This window comes from Spinacia oleracea, chromosome 2, assembly GCF_020520425.1.
Source record: "Spinacia oleracea cultivar Varoflay chromosome 2, BTI_SOV_V1, whole genome shotgun sequence".
NCBI lineage: Eukaryota > Viridiplantae > Streptophyta > Magnoliopsida > Caryophyllales > Amaranthaceae > Spinacia > Spinacia oleracea.
In genome coordinates this window covers 38,918,600-38,944,978 of record NC_079488.1, presented here as the reverse complement: position 1 = coordinate 38,944,978, position 26,379 = coordinate 38,918,600, and the positions used below count along the sequence as shown (strand labels likewise).

General features: G+C 38.6%; 3 protein-coding genes across 3 annotated transcripts; 2 read left to right on the top strand and 1 right to left on the bottom strand.

The window, feature by feature from the left end:
• Positions 1-4,858: 4,858 nt before the first annotated feature.
• On the bottom strand, positions 4,859-11,072 carry LOC110774861 (uncharacterized). The gene is made up of 5 exons (XM_021979453.2): positions 10,900-11,072; positions 8,103-8,181; positions 6,905-7,018; positions 5,244-5,345; positions 4,859-5,145 (listed from the first exon to the last, which is right to left on the bottom strand). Exons 1-5 carry the CDS (start codon positions 10,989-10,991, stop codon positions 5,098-5,100), a joined length of 435 nt encoding a protein of 144 aa, XP_021835145.1. The 5' UTR covers positions 10,992-11,072; the 3' UTR covers positions 4,859-5,097.
• A 3,787-nt stretch (positions 11,073-14,859) lies between these two features.
• On the top strand, positions 14,860-15,873 carry LOC110774860 (uncharacterized). Its single transcript, XM_021979451.2, has one exon. It carries the CDS (start codon positions 14,860-14,862, stop codon positions 15,871-15,873), a length of 1,014 nt encoding a protein of 337 aa, XP_021835143.2.
• Positions 15,874-16,009: 136 nt separating this feature from the next.
• On the top strand, positions 16,010-18,139 carry LOC130467360 (uncharacterized). Its single transcript, XM_056835857.1, has 2 exons — positions 16,010-16,302; positions 16,429-18,139. Exons 1-2 carry the CDS (start codon positions 16,010-16,012, stop codon positions 18,137-18,139), a joined length of 2,004 nt encoding a protein of 667 aa, XP_056691835.1.
• Positions 18,140-26,379: the final 8,240 nt, after the last annotated feature.

The window sequence follows — 26,379 nt, the reverse complement described above, 5'->3', positions numbered from 1 at the left end:
TCTGCCTTCATTCCATCAATAGGCCTCAAATGTCATACCATCAATATATATAACCCGTGTTACCTAGTTGCAAGAACCCAAGTTTGGGCGAACATCAATCTCTTCTAGCTTTCCTCCAAGTTGCCATGTTTACTGATCGACGACTTCAACGAAACACTTGGCCCAACAGACAGAGGTAGTCAGTATTATTGCACTAACAGTTCAAATGCTTTCAAATCATTTTTGCAGGACCTTCATCTCATTCAAATCGCATTTTCTAAATGGGAAATTCACCTGATTTCGAGGGAACTCGAAGAGAAAACTAGACAGGCTATTTCTAAGCTCGCAATGGCTCTCGTACTACCCATCACTCAAAGTCTATGTGCTGAAAAGATCCCAGTCTGACCATTATCCACTTCTGGCCCAGACGCACCAAAACGATTGGGGCCCAAGCCCATTTAGATTCCTTAATTGCTGGCTCTCACACCCTAGATGCATGAAAATGATCAAAACATTATGGGCCCAATCCTCTCATCTCCCTATTATGGCCAAACTGGAAGTAGTAAAGGAAGGGCTAAAAAACTAGAACTCTCTGGAGTTCGGTTCCATTGATGAAAAAATCAACAGCCTAGAGAATAAAATCCATGAGTTTGATGAAATTGCAAACGACGGATTACTAATGTCACTCGAACTGTCAGACAAAAAATCGACTCAACTAGAGCTATGGAATTGGCTGAAGCGAAAAGAATCCTACTGGGCTCAACAATCACGAACACAGTGGTTGAAAGAAGGTCACATAAACACAAAAATTTTCCATGCTATTGCATCGATCCGAAAACGGAAAAATTCCATTGAGAACCTCACTATTGATGGTCAAATTATTGAATCCCCGAAGGACATTAAACATGAGGCAGTTAAATTTTTCAAAAGTATTTTCAAAGAACCACGCACTATGAGACCCACTTTGAGAGACCTGAACTTCCGGGAGCTGGATGAAGTTCAACGATACTCCCTCATTGAGCCTTTTAGCCAGGAAGAAATCAAGGCGGCAGTTGACTCATGCGACAACTTGAAGGCTCCGGGGCCGGATGGTTTTAATTTTAAATTTATGAAAGGTGCCTGGGAGGTCATCAAAGATGACATATACGATATTGTAAATGAATTTTGGTCTTCTTCTCGTCTCCCCCGTGGATGTAACAATATCTTCATCACTTTGATACCCAAAACCGATTCTCCATCCGGTTGCAAAGACTTTAGGCCCAAAAGTATAGTGGGTTGTGTATACAAATTTGTGACAAAACTCTTGGCCCGTATGCTTCAAAAGGTCATGGGCTCTCTAATTAGCCCACACCAATCATCGTTCATCAAAGGGAGGCATATTTTAGGTGGAGCTCTTATAGCAAGAGAGCTCGTCGAGTCATGCAGGAGAAACAAAGTCGCATCAACCATATTAAAGCTTGACTTTCATAAAGCTTTGATAGCATATCATGGAGTTTTCTTGACTGGACACTGGGACAGTATAAAATTTCCTCCCTTATGGTGCGACTGGATTCCGACTTGTCTCATGTCCGCATCGGCATCAATACTGGTAAATGGGTCTCCTACCACCCCCTTCAAGCTCCAAAGGGGCTTACGACAAGGAGAACCATTATCTCCGTTCCTCTTCAACCTTGTAGCGGAATCACTCAATCTACAAAGCCGTAGATACTCAGTTATGGGAAGGCATTTAGGTATGCGCAGGAGGTCAAAAAATCGCTCACCTTCAATATGCCGACGATACGATTATTTTGTGTACTCCAAACATTGAAAAACTGATGAACATCAAGAGGGCCATTTTCGGGCCTACAGGTAAATTTTCACAAGACCTCCATCATTGGAGTCAACGTAGAATATGGCTGGCTATCATCCACTGCCGCCACCCTTCACTGCAAAACTGAAAAATTTCCAATAGCATATCTCGGCCTTCCAATAGGAGGCAATGATGCTAGACTAAGTCTATGGGACCCTATTAAGCAAAAATGGAGAAGAAACTGGCTTCTTGGAAAGGAAGCCTCCTCTGTATAGGAGGGCGAGCAACACTCATTAAGGCTTCCCTCACTAGCCTCCCACTGTACTTCATGTCCTTGTTTCTCATCCCAAAAGGAGTGATTGATAAAATAACAAGAATTCAGAGGCAGTTTTTATGGAGTGGAAAATTGAACAAAAAGTATCTCCCACTAGTTCGTTGCGTGGAGCACAATATAATTACCCAAATCTCTTGGTGGGTCGAATATGGGAAATTTACTTCAAAAGAATATGGGCCTTCTTTTTAAGTGGGTTTGGCGTTTCTTCTCTGAACCAGGTTCCCTTTGGCGCTCTATCTATTTGATACTTGACAAGTATGGATACAGGCCATCCTTCACTATACATGATCTTACAACGCCGCCACATGGAGGGTTATGGCGCTTATTATGCACAACTATCCTTCGACATGAGCCAACGAATGACCTATTGTCGACCAAAATCCAAAATAAAATGGGCAACGACTCTCAAACATTATTCTGGCACAACCTATGGATTGGGTCATCTCCTCTCAAGCTAGTATGCCCACGCCTATTTTACCTTAATACTGCTAAGGATGCACTCATATCCTCGGTTGGATTTTGGGATGGACTTCAATGGTCTTGGAGCCTATCATGGAGCCGAACACTCAGGCCGCAAGACCTACATGAAAAGGAAGCACTGAATGCTATTCTTGGTAGGGCCACTCTCACATATGATGGCCTCGATCAATACATTTGGACCCCAGACAAAAGGGGTGTCTTTTCGATTAAGAATTTCGGGCTCGAACTTGCTAAAAGCACAAACAATGGCAACCTTACTGCAGTAAAAGGTCTGTGGGGCGGTCTCATTCCCTACCGTATCGAGATTTCTCATGGTTCGCCCTCCTGGGCAAACTAAACACCAAAATGAAACTGACAAACCTGGGAATTATTCCTCCATCTGATATCCTCTGTGTTTTATGTGAGTCAGCTCAAGAATGTAATAAGCGTCTAATTGGCAGTGGTGGTCGAGCCTATGGGATCTCTCCTGGGTCTTCCCATCATTAATCCAACTCGCATATGAGCAATGGCAAGGCCCAAGTCGAGGATATTTTTTAAAGATGATATGGAAGGCCACTTTCTTCATCACAATGTGGTCAATATGGAAGGAAAGAAACTTGCAGATCTTTGAACAAAAGAAAACCTTAGTACGAGAAACCCAAGACCTTATTCTATTGAGATTTAGTTGGTGGATCAAAGGATAGGGGGAGCCTTTTCCTTATAGCTCCGACGACATCCTCCGCAGCCCTCAATGTCTTCTTTGGCGATGCACTACCCTCAAAGTCCATGATCCTCTTCGTCATGATAACCAAATCAGTGAGTGGATGCCCCCACCATGCGGAGTCCTTAAATGGAATGTTGATGCATCGCTTAATAAAACCCTACCCAAGTCGGCCATTGGGGGTGTTTTGAGGGATAGTCATGGGCATTTTAAGTGTTTATTCTCCTCGCCAAACCCCACCATGGAAATCAACAATGCAAAAGTCTTGGCTATCCACCGTGCCATCGAAATCTCCATGAGCAGTGCTCGAATTGTATACTCCAAGTTTATAGTGGAGTTTGACTCAGCCTACGCGGTAAAATGATGTAATGAAAGTAATGGCGGCCCATGGAATCTCAATTTCATTCTCAACTCCATCCGAAACTCAACAAAGGTAGGTTTAGGGATCGAAATCATATACAAAGTCAGGGTAACCAACTTTGTAGCAGACCATTGGCAAAGCAAGGGCTTATCATAGATGATGAATTTCTTGCATGGATGTAACATGGGTACTGCCCTATATCATTCTTTTAAGCTGCCTAAATTTCCTTATTTGGATTTTAGCCCTACTCTGTAATTGGCAAACAAGTCCTTTGGCAACGATTAATAAAAGCCCAAATTATCAAAAAAAAATTAATAGAAATTTTATTCTATCACCTTACAAAAACGCAATCACCGCATGTTAACGATAAAGATCATAGAAACGTTATGTTACGAACCCTAATTTTTCTTACCAATTTGGCTGTTAATTTCAGTAATTGAGTCTTCAGCCAATCAATTAACATACATCACGTTACCGAAGCAATTACACACACCAATTGGTTTACAAACACAATTAACATATCGTTTCAATTACTGATTACCAATTACATATTTGCATTTATAGTACACTCAATATTGGAATATTGGATGTTGGAACCAATTGAGTTTGGCATGAGTGGTTAAAGGCCTCTTGCTCCTAATCCGAGACCTTGGTAATGGAAAAAATATCAACTGGGAGGGATGCCTCCCATCGCAGTACCCATGCAAACTCACGCAGGAGATTAGTCCACTCACCGAAGGCAGTGGGAACTCCTCGTAGTAGAACCAAAAAAAAAATGTTGGATGTTGGACCTAAAATTTGGATTTTTTTTTTCCGAATAAATTGCTATATAGAAAGGCCACTCCCAAGAAAAATAAATAAATTATGATGCTTTGGAAATGTCAAGCTAATTATCAGGAACAAATTTATTTTGATATCCTCTTCTAATTGCATCCACCAATATCAACCTATGGTGGAAGTAACTTAAATTTAATCGAGTCAATGAATAATAAAAAAAGGATTGGTGAAAAATGTCCGGCGGAATTTCATGCAGAAATTCCTATGACCAAAGCAAAGTACTATTTCCCGGTAGAATATTCCGGCTATCCCATCACGGTTTTCTTCATCGGTTATAAATGTCGGTAACGATAATGCCTCGTTTACAGTTCGTGAGAATACAAAGTACAACATACGAAGTACAAGAGTATATCATGTCACATTACAAGAACAAGGGTATCAAATCAAATCACATTGGTTTCAATGTGTTTCTATCATTGGAATTTCTTTTGCTGAAAGAATCAGCATGAACGGAGTTGTCTGATTAAATGTGATGATAAAAACAATAAAATACAAGAATTAGATGGTAAGCAGATTTTTTTTTTGCGAATTTGGTAGGGATGAATGTAAATCTCTTGAACATGTACAAACTCCATCAATCTACGGCTATAAACTCAAATGCCCGAATGGGAAAACTTCTACCACCAGACGAAGAAGCTCAGAACAGCATGCCGATATCCATCGAGCTATCACACAATAGCATTAGTGTGTTACACTCAAATATCTTACTTCAAAGGTCTTAAAATACAGTTACACCAAAAATAAAGAAAAAAGAAAAACATACCTGACCCAAGAAACTCTTTCCTGTATGACCTTCGATGACTAAACCAATTGTGAGGCCAATCATCGCCCATGCTCCATTGATCGCTTCAATTTGACGCCTTCTCTGCAGTCAGAAACTCCTGTTACAATTTTTTTAACGTGGGAGGGCCAAAGGGGAGGGGATGATAATGCAAATGTAGTAAGTCCTAACCAGTAACCACTGATAATTAAGGATCCACCATTCTTTCACTGAAACCCCCTCAAATAATAGTTGTCCTCTCTCCATCACCCAAATTAAGTGGAAGAGATTTCTTAAACCTAATCAATTGCAGGACATGTGGCATTTTTCCCACATGACTATTGTTTCTGAATTGAGGGTGATAACAAGTCAAATGACATGGCGGCAGTATGTCACTGACAACCATCTAGACAGCATTGAGCAACGATGCTTTATTGATTTTTACCAAAATGAATCCTGAATCTGAATTACAGAATAAGATGTTCTGTCTCTCATTCTCTGTTAGAAAAAACTGGCAAGGCTCAGCCCAAGGTGACGAGGTAAAAGAAAGGTGGGATAAATTTAAAAGATCACAAGGAAAACTAATAGTGTAGTGTTGAAGGCCAATAAGCTATACTTATCACAGATGAGAGGAATTACTGAATAAAGATAAAGAACATGGAGCCCCTTAGGTCAATATAAACAGTAACTCCATAAGTCAAATATCCCTGTGGCATGGAAAATGGTTATATCTGAACTCTGAAGTATGGGTGGAAACATATGTGACCAATACATGATTAGCTTGTTTCACGATTATCCTAATTGTACATTTTGATTTTAGGTATTCCACCTTAATGGGCTTAATCATCCATTTTCTTCGAAAGAGAAGGTGTAATGTGAGAAGCATATGATTTTTTTTTACCCCAAATCCAGTCAAAGCCATTTTCTAAAATAATTCTCCTACAAATATCAGTAATAAGAGTGGAATGGACGGAGTTGTTTTAACTTTTTAACAAGAAAGAAAAATCCATTTTTTCTTCAGTAACTATCTACCACAAAAAGTTAAGACTGCAACTGGTAAAGCCTAATCACTCCATATATAAGTTACACAGTTCGGCTTGTCCAGAATCACACAATTAAAACGTGCTAAACTTATGGTCCTAAGAAATCAACCATCAAACATTAATGCATTATGAATTGCATTACTGGATTACAGCTAGAGGTTCAAAAGTAATACAAGAATAGTTCACTATAAATACTATAGGCTTTTAGCTCACACAGTAGCGAGTCAATGAGTGGATAAATTAGAACAAGCATTAGTTCATTGACTTATAAGGCCAACCCTTCAGAAGTTAGAAACTTAGAACTGTATTTGAGCCTTTTATATAAAAGGAATCAATAGAAGCCCATTAGTTCTTTGTGGATTTTAGATTTCCATTATAAATTGGTCCGAAACTCCAAACCTACCAGAGTGAAATGCTTCAAGATAAAACAGTTATAGAATCCTCTGAAGTAAACAAGAATGGAGGAAAACATAAAACAGCATGGCTAAGGACTTCAGATCTCTTAATTCTTAAAGGTTTCGCAGGACTAAGTTTCCCTAGATTTAGCTTTAACATGTCAGTCGCAAAGGAAAGCAGCACCAATTGTGCTGCAAATAAGTTCAAAGACTGAAAATTACGAACCTCATATCTCTCTTCTGTTTTTATCACTACCATTTGCTTGTCAGCAATTTTCTTGGCCTCCAATGGATCTACCATAAGTACTTCTTTCCTAAAACTCCCCTTTCCGGAAGATGCCTGAGGAGAAAAAGAGAAACTCATAGATACATAGTATAACCTCATCTATGTTAATTAACCGGAAAAAAGAGAGGGAGGGAAAGGCGGTGAGCGTATGTATGTGCAAGAGATATCAGGATTCAGGAAATTATAAACCTAATAATAAATAAAGTCAGACATGCAACAAAGCTGAGATTTTTTGGGGGAGAGGGGGTGTGGGCCGCCGGGCCGGGCATGAACTACACAGTGGAACTTGTTTCAGAAAAACAACATTATTTTTTGCAAATTATGAAGTTGAGCAATCTAGTAAGAAACACAAATCAGCTTTGAAAAGTTGTGCAAAGAGCACCATGTTGCAAATTAACAATTGGCACTCAATCTTGCCAACTGCAGTGTAATCTTGTTGTCAACTAGTCATAGTACAGCCACAAACACACCTCAAATCTGAAACCATACAAGTAAAATCCATAAGAAAATCAAGTTGTGTTTTTTTTTTTTTTTCATTTCTATGACAAGTAATAAAGGCATATATTAGGAAGACACCAATGGGGCACCACCATATACCAAAGGAAGGCTACTAACAAAAGACTGATGCTCTCAAGCTATAATGCAATTCCTCTATCCCTAGGAAATAAGCCACTTATGATAAGGGCCATTTTGAAGAAATTGATTAGGATACGTGGATACATAACTATCATTCACTAGTTATATTCTTACATTTCCACAGTACCAATATAGTCTTTATTTGGACTTCTTAGTGAAGGGTAAGTAACCTAATATTTTGGAATGGCCTAAAATAGATAATAGAAATAAGACCTGCTGAAGTATTATTTAGGGATGGAAAGAGTGACAATTATTAACCAAATCAAGAAAAACGTCAAGTGCATGTCCTTGAGAACCTAAAAATTACTAAGCTACATAATAACCTCGAAAACAATCAGTGAAACTATATGTTATATGAACCTAGCATTAAACAAGAAACTCAAACTGAAACTAACAAAATTCTGTCAAAATTGATCCAACAAATCACACACCTTAATAAAATCCAGATCATAAGCAAACTAACTAAAACCTTATGATATAAAGTGAAATACTTAATGCATACATTAGGAGTGGCTAGCATTTGAAACGCACCCCTCTTATGCGCATTTTGTCTTGGATGCTGCTTTCCCATCAAATTCCATCTGAAAGAGAATAGCCATAGAATATACAATTCAAGACAACCATCACAAGAACAGTAAAAGAAAATCATCTGAATCAAAATATAATTCACTAATTAGGAGTCATAACATTAACTATACCAATATTTCACAAACACGAAGGATATCAAAAGCAAATGACTTTATGTTTTGGGATAGGTAAGGTAACAAGCAACGAACCCCCATCCCTCAAAAAGAATTATACTACAGAACACAGAAGAGGGACAAGCAGCCACGGAAACCAGAGCCTAGCACAGAGCAGACCTGAGTGAGTTAGAAGACAAAGGCATAAATTAATGAGTACTTGGCATCTACCGTAGGCAAATAAGTAGAGAGGAGAAAGGGAGGAAAAGGCATTTTGTGAGTTGTATTGTACTTTGGAGAGTTGTATTGTCACTGTAGGAGAGTTGTAGCCTCAAGCTGCTAATTTTGTAACCAAACGTTTGCTCTGTTTTGTGTCTTATTAATCAAAGACTCCACCTTTCTTATAATAGGTGTGAATTATCTTTGCAATTGTTGATAATTTGTGAGATAGTTGCAAAGAAAAGAGTGAATACATCTATTACGTGATAGTTATTACTCTTTAGTGCCTTACATCTACAGCTAGGCCATACTCTTCATGGTGAATATGATAACTCCAAACTCTAAAGACTTAATAAACTTATAAATAATTGGTATCTTGCAAGTAGTGGTGCCAAACTCATGTTGAATGAAGCTGTCAAAATGAGGTAGACCATTAAGTATACGGCTAATGAAGCACAAGGAAGAAATAGATCCCGTTATAGCTGCACAATTATAGCTCCTTTTTTAAGCAGTGTTTCTAATTTCTATCACAAGAATATTAAATCCAGTATGACACAGGGTTGAGGACAAAACCTATTTGCCAATTTCTAAAGGATAAGAAAAAGTGGCCAAGAAAGGAGTTGACCCGAAGTTGTTTAGAGAGTGGGACTTGAAAGGTAATACTAGTACCTTATTTACTAATTAAAACACAGCTGATCTGAGAATCTAGTGGTTACACGCCTACACCTATGCTGCATGCAGTAAAAAATGCCGGTCTTAGACTCTTAGAAAACAACTTCATTAAGTTTTAGTAGGCTGTGTTAGCTTGGAAGTTTCTATGTCTATGTCTTTCTTGCTGTTCTTTTCCATATCACCATCACCTTATTATATATGGCCATTACCCCCCTCGCCATTTGTTTATCACAACAGAGAAGATCTTGCAACTATTAAATGAATGTTTCTCAATACTTATCACTTGCTAAAGTTGCACTCTAGGTCTATAGCTAACCAGGTCAATGGTATTTTGGACTTTAGTTTCAGAAGGGATAGTTCTGCGATTCTCTATAATTTTAGAGAAATTCTAAATAAATGCAAGTGTGCAACCTTGCTCCAAATTCATGAAGTAATGTCAAATGGTTTATTCTCAGTCACGGACGATGAGCGCAGTTGCCAAACTAGTGAAATAGAAGTAAAAATTTATCAGAATTCCTATACAATTCGCTTCATTAGCAAGCTACTATACTGCCAAATCAGCTTCGTGATGGAAATTCATTGGTGCTAAATCAAATTCGTTCAATTAGGGTCATCATCATTATCATTATCATTATCATTACCCCATTGCCTCAAAAAGGCTCCCGCAAGAAGCGGGGTAAGGGGGGGTCGGGTGTACGCAACCTTACCCCTGCAATTGCAGATAGGTTGTTTCCAATTGACCCAAAAGCAATAACGGGACGACTATCTTCTACTTCATGGAAAAGAAGCGAAGAGGTTTTAAGAGCCATTTTGATTTAGGGTCCAATAGGAAAATAAAAATACCATCATGACAAGATGTTCTTGGGTAAACCACTACCTGATCGGTATACTAACTTACTGTTTCTTATTGTGTCTTATTGTGTCATGATGGTTCAGTTAAGTTTAGATAAGATAAGTTCACGAAAAATAAGTGTTGACCAAATACAATTTATAACCAAAATAAGTTTTGATAAGTTCTAATAAGTCCAGATAAGTTTAATTAAGTTCAGATAAGATCAATTCAGAAAAAGTGAAAATCAGGTGAATAGATAGAACTCTGTCAACACATTCTATGCCGGGTGGTTGTTATATTAAGAAACCAAATGTAATATCACTCTCCCAATCCCAAAAAATAGTATGAGTGGCATCCGGATAATTGGATAGACATTCGAACCTCACTTGCACAATAACAATAAACCAAGTGATCAAGCATGTGCAAACCGAGCTCGATACAAATGCTCTATTCAAAATTTCTAATGTTTTTCATGGAGTGACAGTCTTTTATCTAACAAACCCAACTCCAAAACTAACCTCAATTGATGCTAACTCAATTTACAGCACAATTACTCTTAGTTTTCTCCTTCATCCCTGACAATAAATCATGGGGTAAGGGTTTACTACTAAAAGATAAAACAGATAATCATGGTACAACTTTAAAAAATACGACTTCCAAGTATTTGCAGTAATCCAGAATTGGGGCTTCTCAAACTAAGTAGATCATTCCAATTTCCATCTAATTTTGAATTCGGGAAAAGTTCAAAAAGGGTATGAATTATTCCCCCCCTGAATCATATCGAACATTATATTAGGCAATTACCCAGAAAAATTGGCATAAATTTGGAGAATTGAGAACATAGAAACATGATAATAATGAAGGAAGAAATAGAAGTGAAAATAGTGTGAACTTACTGCAAAATAGAAGCAGGACGTTGCGTGAAGAAGGATTGACGCGGGGTGGAGGGGATAATGCATCCAGTGATTGGAAGAGCTGAGGCTGCCATTTTCAAGCTATGATTTCCCACGCTCTTTCTCCCTCTTCCTCTCGTTCTATTTTGTTGTTGTGGTTGAGGCAAAAGGTCATAATTGTCTTGTCACTTGTGGTTTTTTGAGAGGATTGCCGTCTTTTTTGTCCTTCCTAGTTCCTAGTCCTACTCCCTCCTTCCTTTAATACTCGCACTGCTTTTGTTTTCGGGCCGTCCCTTAATACTTGTACCGCTTCTATAAATGGAAAATTTTATCAATATATATTATTTCTCACACTTACCTACTACCCCACCTACACCCCTATTCTTTACAAAAAAATATTTAAAAATTCACATCCTCCACTCACAACTCCCCAATCCGTGGACTATGGACCATGGTGCACAGTGAGCATGGTGCACCATGTGCACCAAAAGAACACATGTGCATAAACAAAAGAACATGCAATATAATATTTTACTTTTTTGTTATAAAAAATAACATATTATTTCACTATTTATTAAAAATATAAAAAATATATATCCATGTTTTTTTCACGTAACCGGATGTTCTTTTAATTATATATACTAGTGTTCTTAAGGTGCACTATACTCTGTGTGCACCATGGTCCACCTTCTAAATTGCGCAACTCCCCACCTCTTACACATTTCCACTAACAATATTAAAAAAATACCCCACTATCAACTAACACCATTAAATTAATAAATCAATTCAAATGTCTTACATATGTACTCTCCTCGTCCTAATTTTATCCGTAAATAGTCTCTGTTTGTTTCTATTTAGATAAGTAAGTTCAATCACATTCAAGTGAACTAAACATAACCTTTTTTTTTTAAAGGTAAAATTAGTTCATTCATAAAAAGTCATACGACATCTACAATAGAAATCAAAATTATGAAATACAAAACAATTTGGATTAAATGAAATTCTAATCCGGCAAAACCACGATCGTTGTAGATGAGATTTGAGAATGATGAATACCCTCTTTCACATCGTTGTTTGATACAGCCTTCTACGAGGGGGTTTTTCGATCTGTTGTAGCTTTGAGATTGAATTAAATTCGACTCAATTAATAGTAGACGTAGGACTGACATCCGTTGTAACGCAGCACAAATCTTCATCAATAAATCAACTTTTCTTGTGAAATTAAAATCATAGCCCCAAACTCTCACAAAAAGAGAGATAAAACTCAATAAATGGGTAGAGATAACCCAATAAATGGGTAAAAAGACTCTCCAGTAGGGAGAGAATGGAGTTTTTATTCCGAACATGAAATCAAAAGCTAGAAAAAACAAGAAAAGAGGGGCTTACTATCAACCTAATGGTTGGTGGTAGCCCCTAGAAAAATTAGGGTTTTGAAGGAGGAAGAGATAAAAGAGAGAAAAAAAGAAAAGGAGCGGCTAGAGTTATTATAATTTAAACATTAACTAGGTAAATATTGCTAAAATAAAATCCTCGCCACTACTTTTTTCCGTCGTCCCCAGCCGTACCTAAAACAGAAAACAAGGCGGTGAGTCGAAGACACAGTAACGAACTATTTAGTAATGTAAATTCATTTCAACTCATTTTAGTTAACAAAACAGGATAATAGAATAATGTAAAACACTTAATAAAACATTATATTAATTCATTCATAACATTTTTATTAACATGCTAATCGTTGGCAAATATGTCATGGTGGAACGTCTTCCTTTGTACTTCAGTTGAAATAACATAATTCCTTTAGATCATGTGATCACTAAAATATTATTATTATTTTAATGGTTATAAATAATCATGAAATAATTCAATCAAAACAAATCGATCATATTTAATTCCCGCAATTCATAAAACATGTCAAATCATTTAATTTGTAAATTCAATCAAAACGTCATGATTTCATAAATGCAATGATCTGATAAAACAACGTACTTACTTGGAAACCATGCATCCATCATCAATAAGGCAATAGTCAACGAGTTCTTGGACGAACTCAGAGAGAAACTTCATATCTTTGATATTGGACTTCAGAAATGGTGTAACTAAAGTATTGCCACCATCAGAAGCCTTCCAATTTACAGCCGAACATTTGGCACCACCATTTTCCAAAACATGCTCGAATCCGATTGTGGATATTATAACATCCTCAGTATTATTCTCACCATTATCCATATGATGATTGTTAGGCTAGTCAAGATTAGGCTCGTCAAGATTAGGATGTTGTTGAAAAATGTTCTCTCTTTAGATATCTTCCTCTCTCTCTCATGGTGTGGTGCACGTTAAGGTTGCTTTGCTAACGTACGCCACCCTTGTTAATGGCGAGGAAGAAGAAAACGCAGAAGCTTGAGATTGCTCAGGTTAATGAGGAAGCTTCCTCTCTTCTTCATCAAGAAGTTTCGAGGCCTAAGAACCAGAACCAACTCAGAAAACAAGTACCCATTCCTGATGAACCTCGGGGTAGTGAAGGTCTGGTGACGCCGGTGCCGCCGCCTCATCCTTGCTATGGGCCGTCGTCGATGGAACGTCTGGACAACTTTCAAGCTTATCAGGATTCGATTAGTGGGTCGCAGTCAGTGCGCACTGATGTAAATCGACCACCATCGTTGGTTGAAGCTTTGGAAGAGTTCTATGAGGATAGCCATCGAATGGTGGTGGGGAAGGATAGGGTGGACTTGCTGGTGAGAAGTGTCAATGCTGCTCTCAAGGAGATGCAACATAGGGGTGCGTTGAAGGAGAACCCAGGTGTAGATCTAGCCCAGAAAACAGGGGATGTCCGTACACAAACAGAGTATGGAGTGAGTGGTGCGCAGCTATCTCAAAGGCGACTAAATATGGATCCAAAACCATGGTTGAATCTGTTTAAAGGTAGTACTCTTCCTTCTAAAGGTATTGCATTGAATTTTATTGCTCCCACAGTCTGTGATGGTACACTCATAGCTGTACTTGATAAGAATGAGATTTAGAAAATGAATGATCTGTGGGGAAATGCAATTGTCATGTATGTGGTTGGGGAAAAGCCTTCGATTGGTGCTATATTGAGATTCATTGAAAAAGAATGGCATCAAGTTAGCAAACCTCAGATTTTCCTCCATGATGAGGGCTATTTTGTGATTAGATTTCAGTCAAAGAAGGACAAGGAATCAGTTCTGGTGGCTGGTCCTCATATGTTCTTTGGAAAACCTATGATTGTTAAACCTTGGACAGCAAGTTTTAATTTCCAAGAGGAAATATTGAGGGTAGTTCCAGTGTGGGTTAGATTGCCTAACTTACCATTAAGCTGTTGGGGGGGTGATTCATTGAGCAGAATAGGGAGCTTTCTTGGAGATCCTCTATTTGCTGATGATTGTACTTCTAAGCAACAAAGAATATCCTTTGCTCGAATTCTCATTAAGGTGGATGTAACTGGTGACTTGCCTAAATCTGTGCAGATTTAGGATCCTATGGGTAACATTGTTAAACAGGTGGTTGAGTATGAGCGGCTGCCACCATATTGCCAGAACTGTAAGATTGTGGGACATGATTGCACTCAGATAAAAGTCAATGCTACAAGATTTAGACCAGCTGCTGTTCAGAAAAAAAGGTTGTGAAGGTGTGGAAACCTAAAGCTGTGCAACCAGCTCCTGAAGCAAAAGACACTGATGATATGAATACTAAGATTATTGCTCAAGAGAATGATGGAGAGAATGGAGAGTTGTCTGTTAATGATAGACCCTTCACTCCACTTGCTCCAATTCTTGATGAAGGGTAGAGGGTTGTTTCAAGGAGAGAAGAGATATAAGAACTCCAGCTCAGACTGTGGGGCTTGCTGAGGTTCATTTGAGTGGGGAGGATTTGGTTGTTGGTAGTGATGGAGTGGACTTCTCAACTGATCCACCATGAATATCAGTACCTGGAATGTGAGGGGATTGAATGATTGAAATAAAGAAGTTTTTGGCTAGTAATAACATTAGTGTTGTAGCTTTGTTAGAAACTAAAGTTCAGGAGAAGAATAGTAGTAAAATTCAGAAGAAAATAGGGAATGTGTGGCAGTGGATTATGAACTATGAGTGCTCTCCTAGGGGAAGGGTTTGGATTAGCTGGAAGCATGCTGTGGTTTTAGTTCAGCTTCTTCACAAAACTGAGTTCTGTATTCACTGTACTGTTGCTACAAAGAATGGCCTTTTTAGTACTACCTTTTCAGCTGTGTATGGTTTACACTCTGTTGATACTAGAAGGCCTATGTGGAGAGAGATTACCAACTTCAATAGTACTGTTACTTGTCCTTGGCTAGTCATGGGTGATTTCAATGCAGCTTTATTAGCTGCTGATAGGGTAAATGGCAATGCAATTACTGAGGGAGAAACTAAAGACTTTGATAGCTGTATGGATTCTTCAGGGTTGGCTGAGCTTAAAAGTTGTGGGAGTTACTACTCTTGGAGCAATAAGGGGCAAGGCAATTTGAGAATATGTTCCAGAATAGATAGAGCTATTGCCAATGCACTGTGGCATTCTAAGTTTGTTGATGCTGTGGTGGATTACTTGCCTCCAGGAATTTCTGATCATTCCCCTCTAGTTATGTCTTGTAATATTCATTTGGGAGGAGGTAGTAGACCTTTTAAATTTTTTAACTATATGGCAGATCATGCTCAATTTCTTGATGTGGTTAGAAAGGGATGGGATGTTTCCTGTCCAAGGAGTGGTTCCATGCTGAAGGTATGGACTAAGCTGAAAGCAGTAAAGCAAGGCTTGAAGGAGCTTCATCACAAAGATTTTGCTAAGCTTGATGAGAGAATTGAGGGGTTAAGGGTTGATTTGGGTCAAATTCATACTCCATTAGCAGCTTGCCCTACTGATAGTAATGTGCAGCAAAGTGAGAGGGAGTGTAGTGAGACCCTTAAGAAGTTCTTGCATATTCAAGAAAGTGCCTATAGACAAAAAGCATGAATTCAGTGGTTGCAAGTAGGAGATTCTAATTCTAAGTTCTTTTTTAGTGCAATGAAGGAGAGGATAGCTAAGAATAGTATTGATATCTTATATGATGATACTGGAAAGAAGCTAAGCACTACTCAGGAAATTCAGGATGAAGTTAGCTCTTTTCTATAAGCAATTGATTGGTACTGCAGCTAGTTCCTTGATTGGTGTGGATGTTGGGGTGGTTAGGAAAGGGAAACAGATTTCTGCTACTGATGCAGAAATGTTGGTGGTTCCTATCTCAGATGCAGAAATTGATGCAGCTATCAAAGGTATTGATATTTATAAAGCTCCTGGGCTTGATGGTTTCAATAGTTTGTTTTTTCTTAAAGCTTGGGGGATTGTGAAAGCAGATGTATATGAAGCAGTGAAAGAGTTTTTTAGAACTGGTGTGATGTTGAAGTAAGTGAACAACACTTCGGTTACTCTTGTACCTAAGATACAGAATGCTTCATGTGTGAAGGATTTTAGGCCAATAGCTTGCTGTTCAGTTGTTTACAAAATTATCTCCAAAATTCTTACTGCTAGAATGCAAAGTGTTATTGGGACAGTTGTAAGTTGTTCTCAATCTGGCTTCATTCCTGGTAGATCTATTTCTGATAACATTTTGTTAGCTTGTGAGCTGGTGAAGTGCTATTCTAGAAAACATATTTCTCCTAGGTGTATGATTAAGGTGGATCTGAAAAAAGCTTATGACTCCTTGGAGTGGCCTTACTTGAAAACTATGCTGTCAGAGTTAGGTTTCCCTGTGAAGTTTGTGAATTGGGTGATGCAATGCCTCTATTCTGTCTCTTATTCTATTCTGATAAATGGTTGCCCCACAAAGCCAATTTCTGCAAAGAAGGGTTTGAGACAAGGTGATCCTATTTCACCTTACTTGTTTGCTTTGGGTATGGAATATCTGTCAAGGTGTCTTGCTGCACTTGCTGATAATCCTGAGTTCTCTTATCACCCTAGATGCAAAAATCTGGATCTCACCCATATGATGTTTGCCGATGATTTATTGATGTTCTCCAGAGCTGATGAGAGTGCTGTGAAGGCTCTTTTTGATGCTTTTACCAAGTTTTCCTTGGCTTCTGGATCGGAGGCTAATTTGCATAAAAGTGAGGTTTACTTGGCTGGAGTTTCTAACCATGTTGCTTCCAATATTGTTAGCTCAATTGGGGTTCCCCAGGGGTCTTTTCCATTCAGATACCTGGGTGTTCCTCTCACAACTAGGAATCTATCATTTACAGACTGCAAGCCTCTCATTGATATAACTGTTGCTAGAATCAAGAGTTGGACTTCTAAATTTGTCTCCTATGCAGGCAGATTACAACTGGTGAAATCTGTTCTTTTTGGTATCAAACTTTACTGGTGCCAGATTTTTGTTATGCCTAAAAAAGTGATGAAAGAAATTCAGAGAATTTGTAGGTGTTTCTTGTGGTCAGGTACTAATGCAGATTCTAGGAAAGCTTCAATCTCTTGGGAGCAATTATGTTTTCCTAAGAGTTGTGGAGGGTGGAATCTTAAAGACCTAACTGTGTGGAACAAAGCAGCAGTTTTGAAGCACTGTTGGGCTTTAGCTTTGAAGCAGGATAGGCTTTGGGTGAGGTGGATTCATGCTTATTACATTCAGCATAGAGACTTCTGGACTATGCCAATTCCTAATGGTTTAACTTGGTCTTTAAGGAAAATTTGGCATAATAGAGAAGTCTTTCTGCAGGCTAATGGAGTTGATCAGTTTGTGCAGGCTGGAAAATTTAGAATTCAGAAAATGTATAAATTTCTTCATCCAGTTGGAGTTCAGGTGGGATGGAAGAGATTGATTTGTAATAGCCATGCTAGTCCAAAGAGTACTTTCATTGTGTGGCTACCAGTGCAGAACAGACTAGCTACAAAAGACAGATTGATAAGATGGCAGCTGAATATTGATGGTACTTGTGGCTTGTGTCAGTTGGAAAGTGAGAGTTTGGATCATTTGTTCTTCTCTTGTTCTTATTCTAAGGAGATTTGGAGACATATTCTGATTTATCTAGGTGTGACTAGAGCTGTTTTGCCTCGGCAAGAAGAGGTCCAGATTGCAGTAAAGAGAAGCAGAAGTAAAAAGAAGAAGGCTTACAAGTATAGTATAGCTTTCATTGGGTCAGTTTACTGTATCTGGTTGCAAAGAAATTCTAAGGTGTTTAGGGATCATGTTGATCCAGTCAAAACTGTTGTTAGCAACATTATGTTTAATGTTGAGTGTAGATGTCAGTAGTGGCTGTTGTAAGCCTTAGCTAGCTTGTGTTGGTTAGCTTGTTGCTGCTGTTGTGGCTGGTGGACAGTTGGTGTTTTCAGAGTTTGTTAATACTCTGATTACTTGGTAAATAAAGATTATTAGTATTTGCCAAAAAAAAAAAAAGATTAGGATATTGGTTTCTGTTGTTCTGAAAGAAGTATTTAGTAACACAAATCAGTCCGTAGAAGAAACAAAGTAAAAACCAAAAAATAAACAATAAATAAAGGTAATTATAAAGCTAAAAAGGAACACTATCTTGTAGTAAAAGGACTTTTTAGTGTTAAATATGAACTTCATATTATAGTAACATTTTTTTAAAATATAGTAACCCATTGTTAACATATAGGAATAAATAAAGGTGAAGTGAGTGTTATCATGCAGTTATCAAAAGCTGCAATATTATCCAATCCACCAGGCAGTTTGGTCACCCAAATGACAAGCTCTGCAATCTCTTCAACTATTGCATGCACACGAGGATCACTAAAAAATGCATCAGACTGGGATATTTGGGGAGACGACGAGGTGGGCTCATGATGCATTGAGCAAAGAAGCTCTTTAATCTGGTCCATGTAGAAGTTTGAGACAATTTCCATATCCCTTCTCATGAGCAAGAAGTTCTCATATACTTTCGGCAAAAAAAAATTGAACAGAAAAAGTGAATAATAAATGTAAAACATATATACAAAATAAAAATTAAATAATCATAGACAAAAGAACTTACATCAACAGCAATTGCACGAATGTTGTCATCTGACATAGAACAAGGGGGAAGCCGGAAACATATTTCCCTTTGACAAGAATGTTGATCTCCTTTGCCCTCTTCATTTGAAGCTTGGTTAGCTTGGTTAGCTCGCAAAGCAGCATCAACATCTTCTCCCGTGTAAACTTGTCCATCCACAAACACTAACTTCTCACTTACAGGGTAGATCCTAGAATCTAGAAGCCCACTCCCAAAATTCTTACAACTCATCTCAAGTTTTACTCTATTTCTAACAAGGTCATTGGTCCAATGTTGAATTAGTGGTAAAGTTGAGTCTAGTGCAACATTCCTAAACTTCAAACGGTGGAAATAAATGATTTCTAACATGACAACACAACCACAACACCATTCGGGAGACTCGGAAAAAGGTTACCTTTATAACTTGCAACGGCTTCACAAAGTCTGTCAAGTTCATATTTAGACCAATTATATGTCTTGATTTCATTCACATCAACTACACTCTTGGCTATCCTCAAATCAACGGTTCTGTTTGTAGTAGGGGCTAAAAAGGAGGAAAGAGCATGCATAACAAACAATTGTTTGAACTCATCCATACGATCGTCAGTCAAAAGAGGAATCCTTTCCTCAACCAAATTCAAAGGTATTGACTTATTAAGGTCATGCCCAAACCTACGTCTCCACTCAAGCTTCAAGGGGTAATCGGGGTTGGTTTCATTAGCACTACGAGAAGTTTCTACAACCTCTTTCATGGGGTTCAAAGGTAAATAGAAAACGTCATAAACATCAAATTCTGAAACAACGAAATCTCTTTTCTGGTCAATTGTAAACATACAACTAATGGGGTCAAAACTATCTACCAACCACCCTAACATAGAAGTTTTTGCCCGGGTCAGTTGTATACTCAGAAACCCCCCAAACCCAATGTCAACAACAGCCTTTTTCTGGTTCTCAGATAAACAAGAAATAAGTTCAATCAATTTTGCAGGCCTACACCTTATCTTGAAGATCTTGCTGTAAAACAAAAAGTATGGAATATATGATTTAAAAAAAAAGAACTCGAACTCCACAAATGACACATACGATACTATATATATATTAAAGGACACTATGTACTAGAAAATATATACATATTAATGTTACTATTAGTCTTAAATTTTAAATTGGACAAAGGTTATGAAGTTGAATAGGGAAGCAGAAAATGAGATGCTATGACAATCTATACACACCACAGTTTAGAATTTTGCGCAATTAAAGACTGACAGGCTCAAGTCGTATCACTTAATCAAAAATAAACCTAAGTTCACTAACAAGATAGTAAGGGAAGTAGGGATCGAATCCACAGGGAAACATGTGTTCTTTCTATTACTAAATCTAAGGTCTAGACTACTGCGAACAAGATTTTGGTTGGTTTTGATATTAAAACTACGACGATAATAAAATAGGAATAAATCAGAATTTAAAGGTCTAGGGCATAGGTTCACAAATGAACAACCATCCAGGATGATAAACAATCAATAATAATCAATAAAGCAGTTAATCAGACTAGCATGCTCTCTCGAATCGATACTAATCATAGACTTAGAATTAACGGGCTCTCGCTACGTATTAATTCTAATTCTACCTATTGAAACAAGCCTAAACATCAAATTGCATCTCTCGAATCTTAACTTGATATTGCTTGACTAATACAATTAAACCTGCGCAAATCTAATTGCATAGTAAATGAAACCAATCAATAGGAATTAACTACAATACCAACAATAAACAACATTCAATCATCCCTTTATATTAATTCATGGATCCCCAAAGCCCTAGAAAATTGACTACTCACACGTATTTAATTTTAATTTAAACAAAGCAAACATGATTAATGAAAACATAATTAAAATTGAATAACGAAAGAGAGGAATAAGAAATACCAAATTGAAGAACAAATGATAGAAATTTAAAGCTTGAAACTTGAATTGAATAAAAGGTAATTAACAAAAGTTTAGAGAGAGAATAAAACTAAGTAATAAAGTAAGAGTCTAAAAAAATAAGATGCTAAAAATAAGATGTCTAAGGGATATATTTATAGTCTTGCCCAAAAGTAGAAGAAAAAACCGAATACATAAGCTAAAAACCGCGCCCAGGGGTTGTCGTCGCCCGATCGGGCAATGGGCCGGCCGATCGGGCGATCTGCTCGTCAAACTACACGATCCCGTATCTTAAAAATACCATATCTCCTTCGTTATAAGTCGGAATTAGGCGAGTGACCACTTGTTGGAAAGAACTTCAAGTCTAGAATCCAACCCGATTTGAATCGCTGCATTTGGAGTTGTATAACTTGAGTTATGATCAAAATAGTGGACGGGATTCAGTTTTCTACTTCTTTCACTATTCGCTTTGCTTGAAAATTCTTCCAACTCAATGTTTGCGCTCTCATAAGTACATAATCTCTTGTATTGATTCAAATGAGTAGGAAATGCACAAAAATATGCTAATTCCTACAATGATGAACCTGAAACTACAAACACACTACAAGGAGCACATTAGTACTAAAAATCGCTCCGAAGAGCTCATTTGAGATCAAAAAGTACTAAGGGACGGGGGTAAAAACACTATAAAATATGAACATATCAAACTCCCCCAAGCTAGATCTTTGCTTGTCCCTAAGAAAAGAAATCATCGATGAATACATAAATCAACTCACCCCAAACACATGTTAAAACAATGGATACGATTCAAGGTAAAATTCAACAAGCATGCATCAATGTCAACCAATCAAATCTATTCGACCATAAATCCTCCCTAACAATCGTCACACAGAGCAAACCACAAGTGCACAATGGAATTCAAGACTAGTGCTCACACACTCTTCACTCATTTATGTGGCGGGTAAAAGATGTACCCGTTCGCTCTCCTCCCAATATGTATGTGAACAATGCCCTCCCAAACTCACAACACTCGTGTGTTTAAAAGAACATGCACTCAACCTAATAGTCGACTCGGAATATGTCATGTCATAACTTGCATTTGAAGGAAATAATGTCCTTGGTCCAAGTTTTCATTTAATGGTAAGTCTAATAAATGCGGTTCAGTATTATTATACAAGTTAATAATTCAGTGAGATCAAGTGAACTGTATGCCTAGCTAGAGGCCGCTTCAGTTCAAGTGAATTAATGATATTAATCCACATCTTACTCTTGACTGAACCCGTAGGGTCACACAAATAGTACGTAAACGGATCAAGTATTTCATGGCATTAAATACTCCATCTATGAATATTCGGAATCGACGGATCTTGGTTTCAGTGGGAGCTGAGATCGTCCAAGGCAAATAAATGAATACTCCCGAAACGATTATATTGCCGGAAACGGAAATATGGATCGTATCGGAAATATAAATATTATCCATGTCGTAGATGTTGCCGGAAACGGAAACATGGTACGTATCGGAAAATATTATCGGAAATGGAAATATTGCCGGAATCTGAAATATTGCCGGAAACGGAAATATTGTCGGAATCAGAAATATAATCGGAATCGGAAAATAATTCCGGAAACAGAAATATTAAATATTTGTTCGAGACGGAAATTAATTCCGGAATCGGAAATGTTAAATATTGTTCGTATCGGAAATGAATTCCGGAATCGGGAAATTAATCGGAAGCGCGTCGTACGAATTAGCATCGGACGAGCTTGCTAGACGAAGGCCCAACACGAAGCCAGGCCCGCGTCCAGCAAGCAATAGCGCACCACACACAAACAGCCCAAGGCTGCGCCAAGCCCACCACAAGGCAGGCCCAGCGCGCGCCCAAGGCTGCAGGCAGCTTCGTGGGCTGCGGTAGCTCGCATGGGCTTCGTGGCTGCGTGGGCTGCGTCGCTGCTCGGGCTCTGAGCACGCGCGCGCATGGCGCCCCTCGTGGGCTGCTGTGCGTGCGTGTGTGTTTGTGTTCATATACGAAACCTAAAACCTATAGTATTCGTTTGATGATTAAATTCCTAATCCTAAAAGGATAAATTAATTAATAAGAGTTCTGATAGGATTCTATTTAATTAATTCGTATCCTAGTAGGATTCGATTACTTTTTCCATAGCCTATAAATATGAGATAGTTGCTCATAAATTATAACGAGTTTTTAAGTATTCTAAAGGTGAGAATTTTGAGCAGAAAATTCAGTCACATTATTTGCCCATATTGCCGAAAATATTAGAACCTTAAGGGCGATTATAGTTAGTCAATCTTAAGGCGGATCCGGCCGTGCTGTGGACTTTCTACGGAGAGACGACACTTGGAGTCTTAAAGACTTGTTCTTGTTCGGTTCAGGCGCAGCAAGGGAGGGCACGCTACAAAGAGTATGCATCATAATTATGCTAATTATTATGTGGCAATTAATTTGGAATCCTGGCTTTTATGGTTTTTCCGCATGATTTATATTCGTTTATATGTATCATAACCTAACAGTGGTATTGTAGACACCTACTTTTGTCCCCGTTCCCGAAAGGGAAGGTTCGATGATGAGAACATAAATCTCCACTTGATAACGCATCTCCTATAAAATAACGAATCTCAATCACCCTTTTCATTTCACCCGAAACCTACTATTTATAGAAACCTGCTATTTATGGAAACCTGCTAAAAATAGTAACTGCCGTAATGGGTAGTTGTTAAAAGTGGCAAGTCATAAAAGATAGAAACATGTCAGAATTAGGTGTTGCACTCCAACATAAATCCTAAATGAGATAGAAATTGCGAGAGAATCCTGTTCCTAATATGATTTGAAAATAAGAGTTACGTATTAATTAAAATCCTAACGAGCCTAGAGTTCGTAACGGGCCCAGATGCATTTCATCATAAAATTCATACGCTCTAAAAGACTCGATTAAGTCTCATACACTCCGGATTGTAAGAGTCCGAATCTGACAAAGAAACGGACCAGACCCTATTTTTCAACGCCTGGCTCTGGGCGCTGAAAATACCTGGGACGTGTTCTCTCCTAATTCTTCGTGGATTAGAGTTCTACAATTCTATCTTTCCACGAACTCTTTTCTATAAATATAGCCCCAAGTTCGACGTGAAAGGAACACAACACACAATTATTATTCTGAGTATTGTCTCTAAACCCCTAAGCCTAAGCCTCACGCTTCGAAATTGATCACGCGTTCTGTCGCAATCGATGCAAAAATCGAACAGAACGGATCCTGTCCCGTAATTTGAGATTCGTTAAATAAAAGGAGAAATAGCAAAGTCAAAGTGGTTAGTTTTCTGAGAACCGTGACGCACCTCTCAAGGGTGCGTCGTAATGTGTCCCTTTTCTATGGTTTAATTGCTTTCCTCGCCCTTTTTTTATGAACTGTTAAACTAATTAAATCTGATTGTTCAATCACGCCTAATAAAGATAACATTTTTAGGAAATTGGATTATCATGCTAGGTCCCTTAATACAATCTAAATCAGATAATCGCGCTCGATCTAGTATTATATGTTGCATATTGTTAAAATCAACTTAGATTAGTTTAATAGTTAACGCATGTCCCTTCAATTATTTATGCTGAGCTAGTAAGGATATCCTGCCTCTGGAGTTATCGAAGAGCGAGTACTCCTCTCGGTAGTTACGGTCCCCCGAACCCTCAATCTCTACCTTGCGGGTGTATGTTGAGAGATCCCCACACCAGGGATCACAAGGGAACCTACGGCCGTCGTGGCCAAACATAATTGCACTCCCTTTATGTCACGATAACCGGGTTTTGTCAGTTTTTCTCATTGTCGTTAAAAACTGAATGGCGGCTCCTATATTACTAGTCAATTGGGTGTAAACTCACAGGAAATCCAATTACACTTGATTTGACAAAAAGAAACGTCACACCCACGAGGGACGAGGTCACGCATTAGCCTCGTGCTTTTTCGACCCCCTCACAGTGGCGACTCCACTGGGGACAATGGCGACTCCACTGGGGATAGTGAAGGAAATACTCGTGCTTGTAGGTAATCAAAATAGCCGAAGGGTGAAACGATCCTACCCTGCGTTTATTTCCCCATCAAGTTGGGACGACCTGAAAATCAGCATATTAATGTGAACGGGCAGAACCGCATAACGAATCTTGGCTCCCTCAGGGAGTTAGGACTAAGGATACCCATCGCCAACCGGGGGGTGCATACGCTTCGAATGTTGTCCACTCGGCACTTTTGCCAGTAGTACACCTGTCCCAAACCCAATCGCTCGCCCATTAGGTCCCTCTCATTGGTGCATGCCCCCTTGGCTTACATCGTGATTGGCGTCTTGGGCGAAATTCGTCTGTTGAAGGCACTACCTCGATCGGGGCATGTGTTGGATCTGCGATAGAAGCAGTACCAAGCCAGGCGCAAATACTACCCATAGAAGCCTATCATAAACTACATGACATATTATTTTTGCCTCATGATGTAATGTTAGTTATGTGTAGCGAAATATATGATTGTGTGCGAATCCAAACAGCTTCCTTTGCTGCTTCTGAGGCAGCAATGTACTCGATCGACTTCAGCTGTAGAATTCGCAATAGTGCTTTGCTTAGCACTTTTCCAGCTTACTGCTCCGCCGTTGAGGCAGAACACAAACACAGACTGTGATCTGAAATCATCTCTGTCGGTTTGAAAGCTTGCGTCCGTATAGCCCTTAACAATCAACTCATCTGTACCACCATAAACCAGAAACTGATCCTTAGTCCTTTTCAGGTACTTTAGGATGTTCTTGGCAGCAGTCCAATGCGCCTCACCTGATTCTGACTGGTACCTGCTCGTTGCACTGAGTGCGAACGAAACATCCGGCCTTGTACAAATCATAGCATACATGATGGATCCAATAGCCGAAGCGTATGGAATTCCACTCATCTTTCTACGCTCATCAGATGTTTTGGGACACTAATTCTTGCTTAGATATACGCCATGTGACATGGGTAGATGGCCTCTCTTGGCTTCCATCATATTGAAACTAGCTAGCACTTTGTCAATGTAAGTTATTTGGCTTAGTCCAATCATCCTCTTAGATCTATCCCTATAGATCTTGATGCCCAATATGTACTGTGCCTCTCCTAAGTTCTTCATTGAGAAACACTTCCCGAGCCAAGTCTTTACAGACTCCAACATAGGAATGTCGTTTCCAATAAGTAGTATGTCGTCAACATACAAAACTAGGAATGCAATTTTACTCCCACTGACCTTCTTGTATACACAAGATTCGTCCTGATTCTTGATGAAGCCAAACTTATTGACTGCTTCATCAAATCGTTTATTCCAACTAGCTCCTTGATGCCTGCTTTAGTCCGTAGATGGACTTCTTAAGCTTGCATACCTTTCCTTGGTTCTTTTGATCGATAAAACCCTCCGGCTGTGTCATGAACACAGTCTCTTCAAGAACACCATTCAAGAAGGCAGTTTTGACATCCATTTGCCATATTTCATAGTCATGAAAAGCGGCAATCGCAAGGATTATCCGAATAGACTTAAGCATCGCGACTGGAGAAAAGGTTTCATCGTAGTCA

Excerpts from the sequence above, each read along its gene's own strand:
- LOC110774861 (XM_021979453.2), bottom strand. The coding sequence starts at position 10,991 with ATGGCAGCCTCAGCTCTTCCAATCACTGGATGCATTATCCCCTCCACC. Across the intron at positions 8,182-10,899 it reads CGTCCTGCTTCTATTTTGCA|ATGGAATTTGATGGGAAAGC; the intron begins GTAAGTTCACAC and ends ATTCTCTTTCAG. Across the intron at positions 7,019-8,102 it reads AAATGCTAGCCACTCCTAAT|GCATCTTCCGGAAAGGGGAG; the intron begins GTATGCATTAAG and ends TTTTCTCCTCAG.
- LOC110774860 (XM_021979451.2), top strand. The coding sequence starts at position 14,860 with ATGATTGAAATAAAGAAGTTTTTGGCTAGTAATAACATTAGTGTTGTA.
- LOC130467360 (XM_056835857.1), top strand. The coding sequence starts at position 16,010 with ATGAAGTTAGCTCTTTTCTATAAGCAATTGATTGGTACTGCAGCTAGT. Across the intron at positions 16,303-16,428 it reads AGAACTGGTGTGATGTTGAA|AATGCAAAGTGTTATTGGGA; the intron begins GTAAGTGAACAA and ends TCTTACTGCTAG.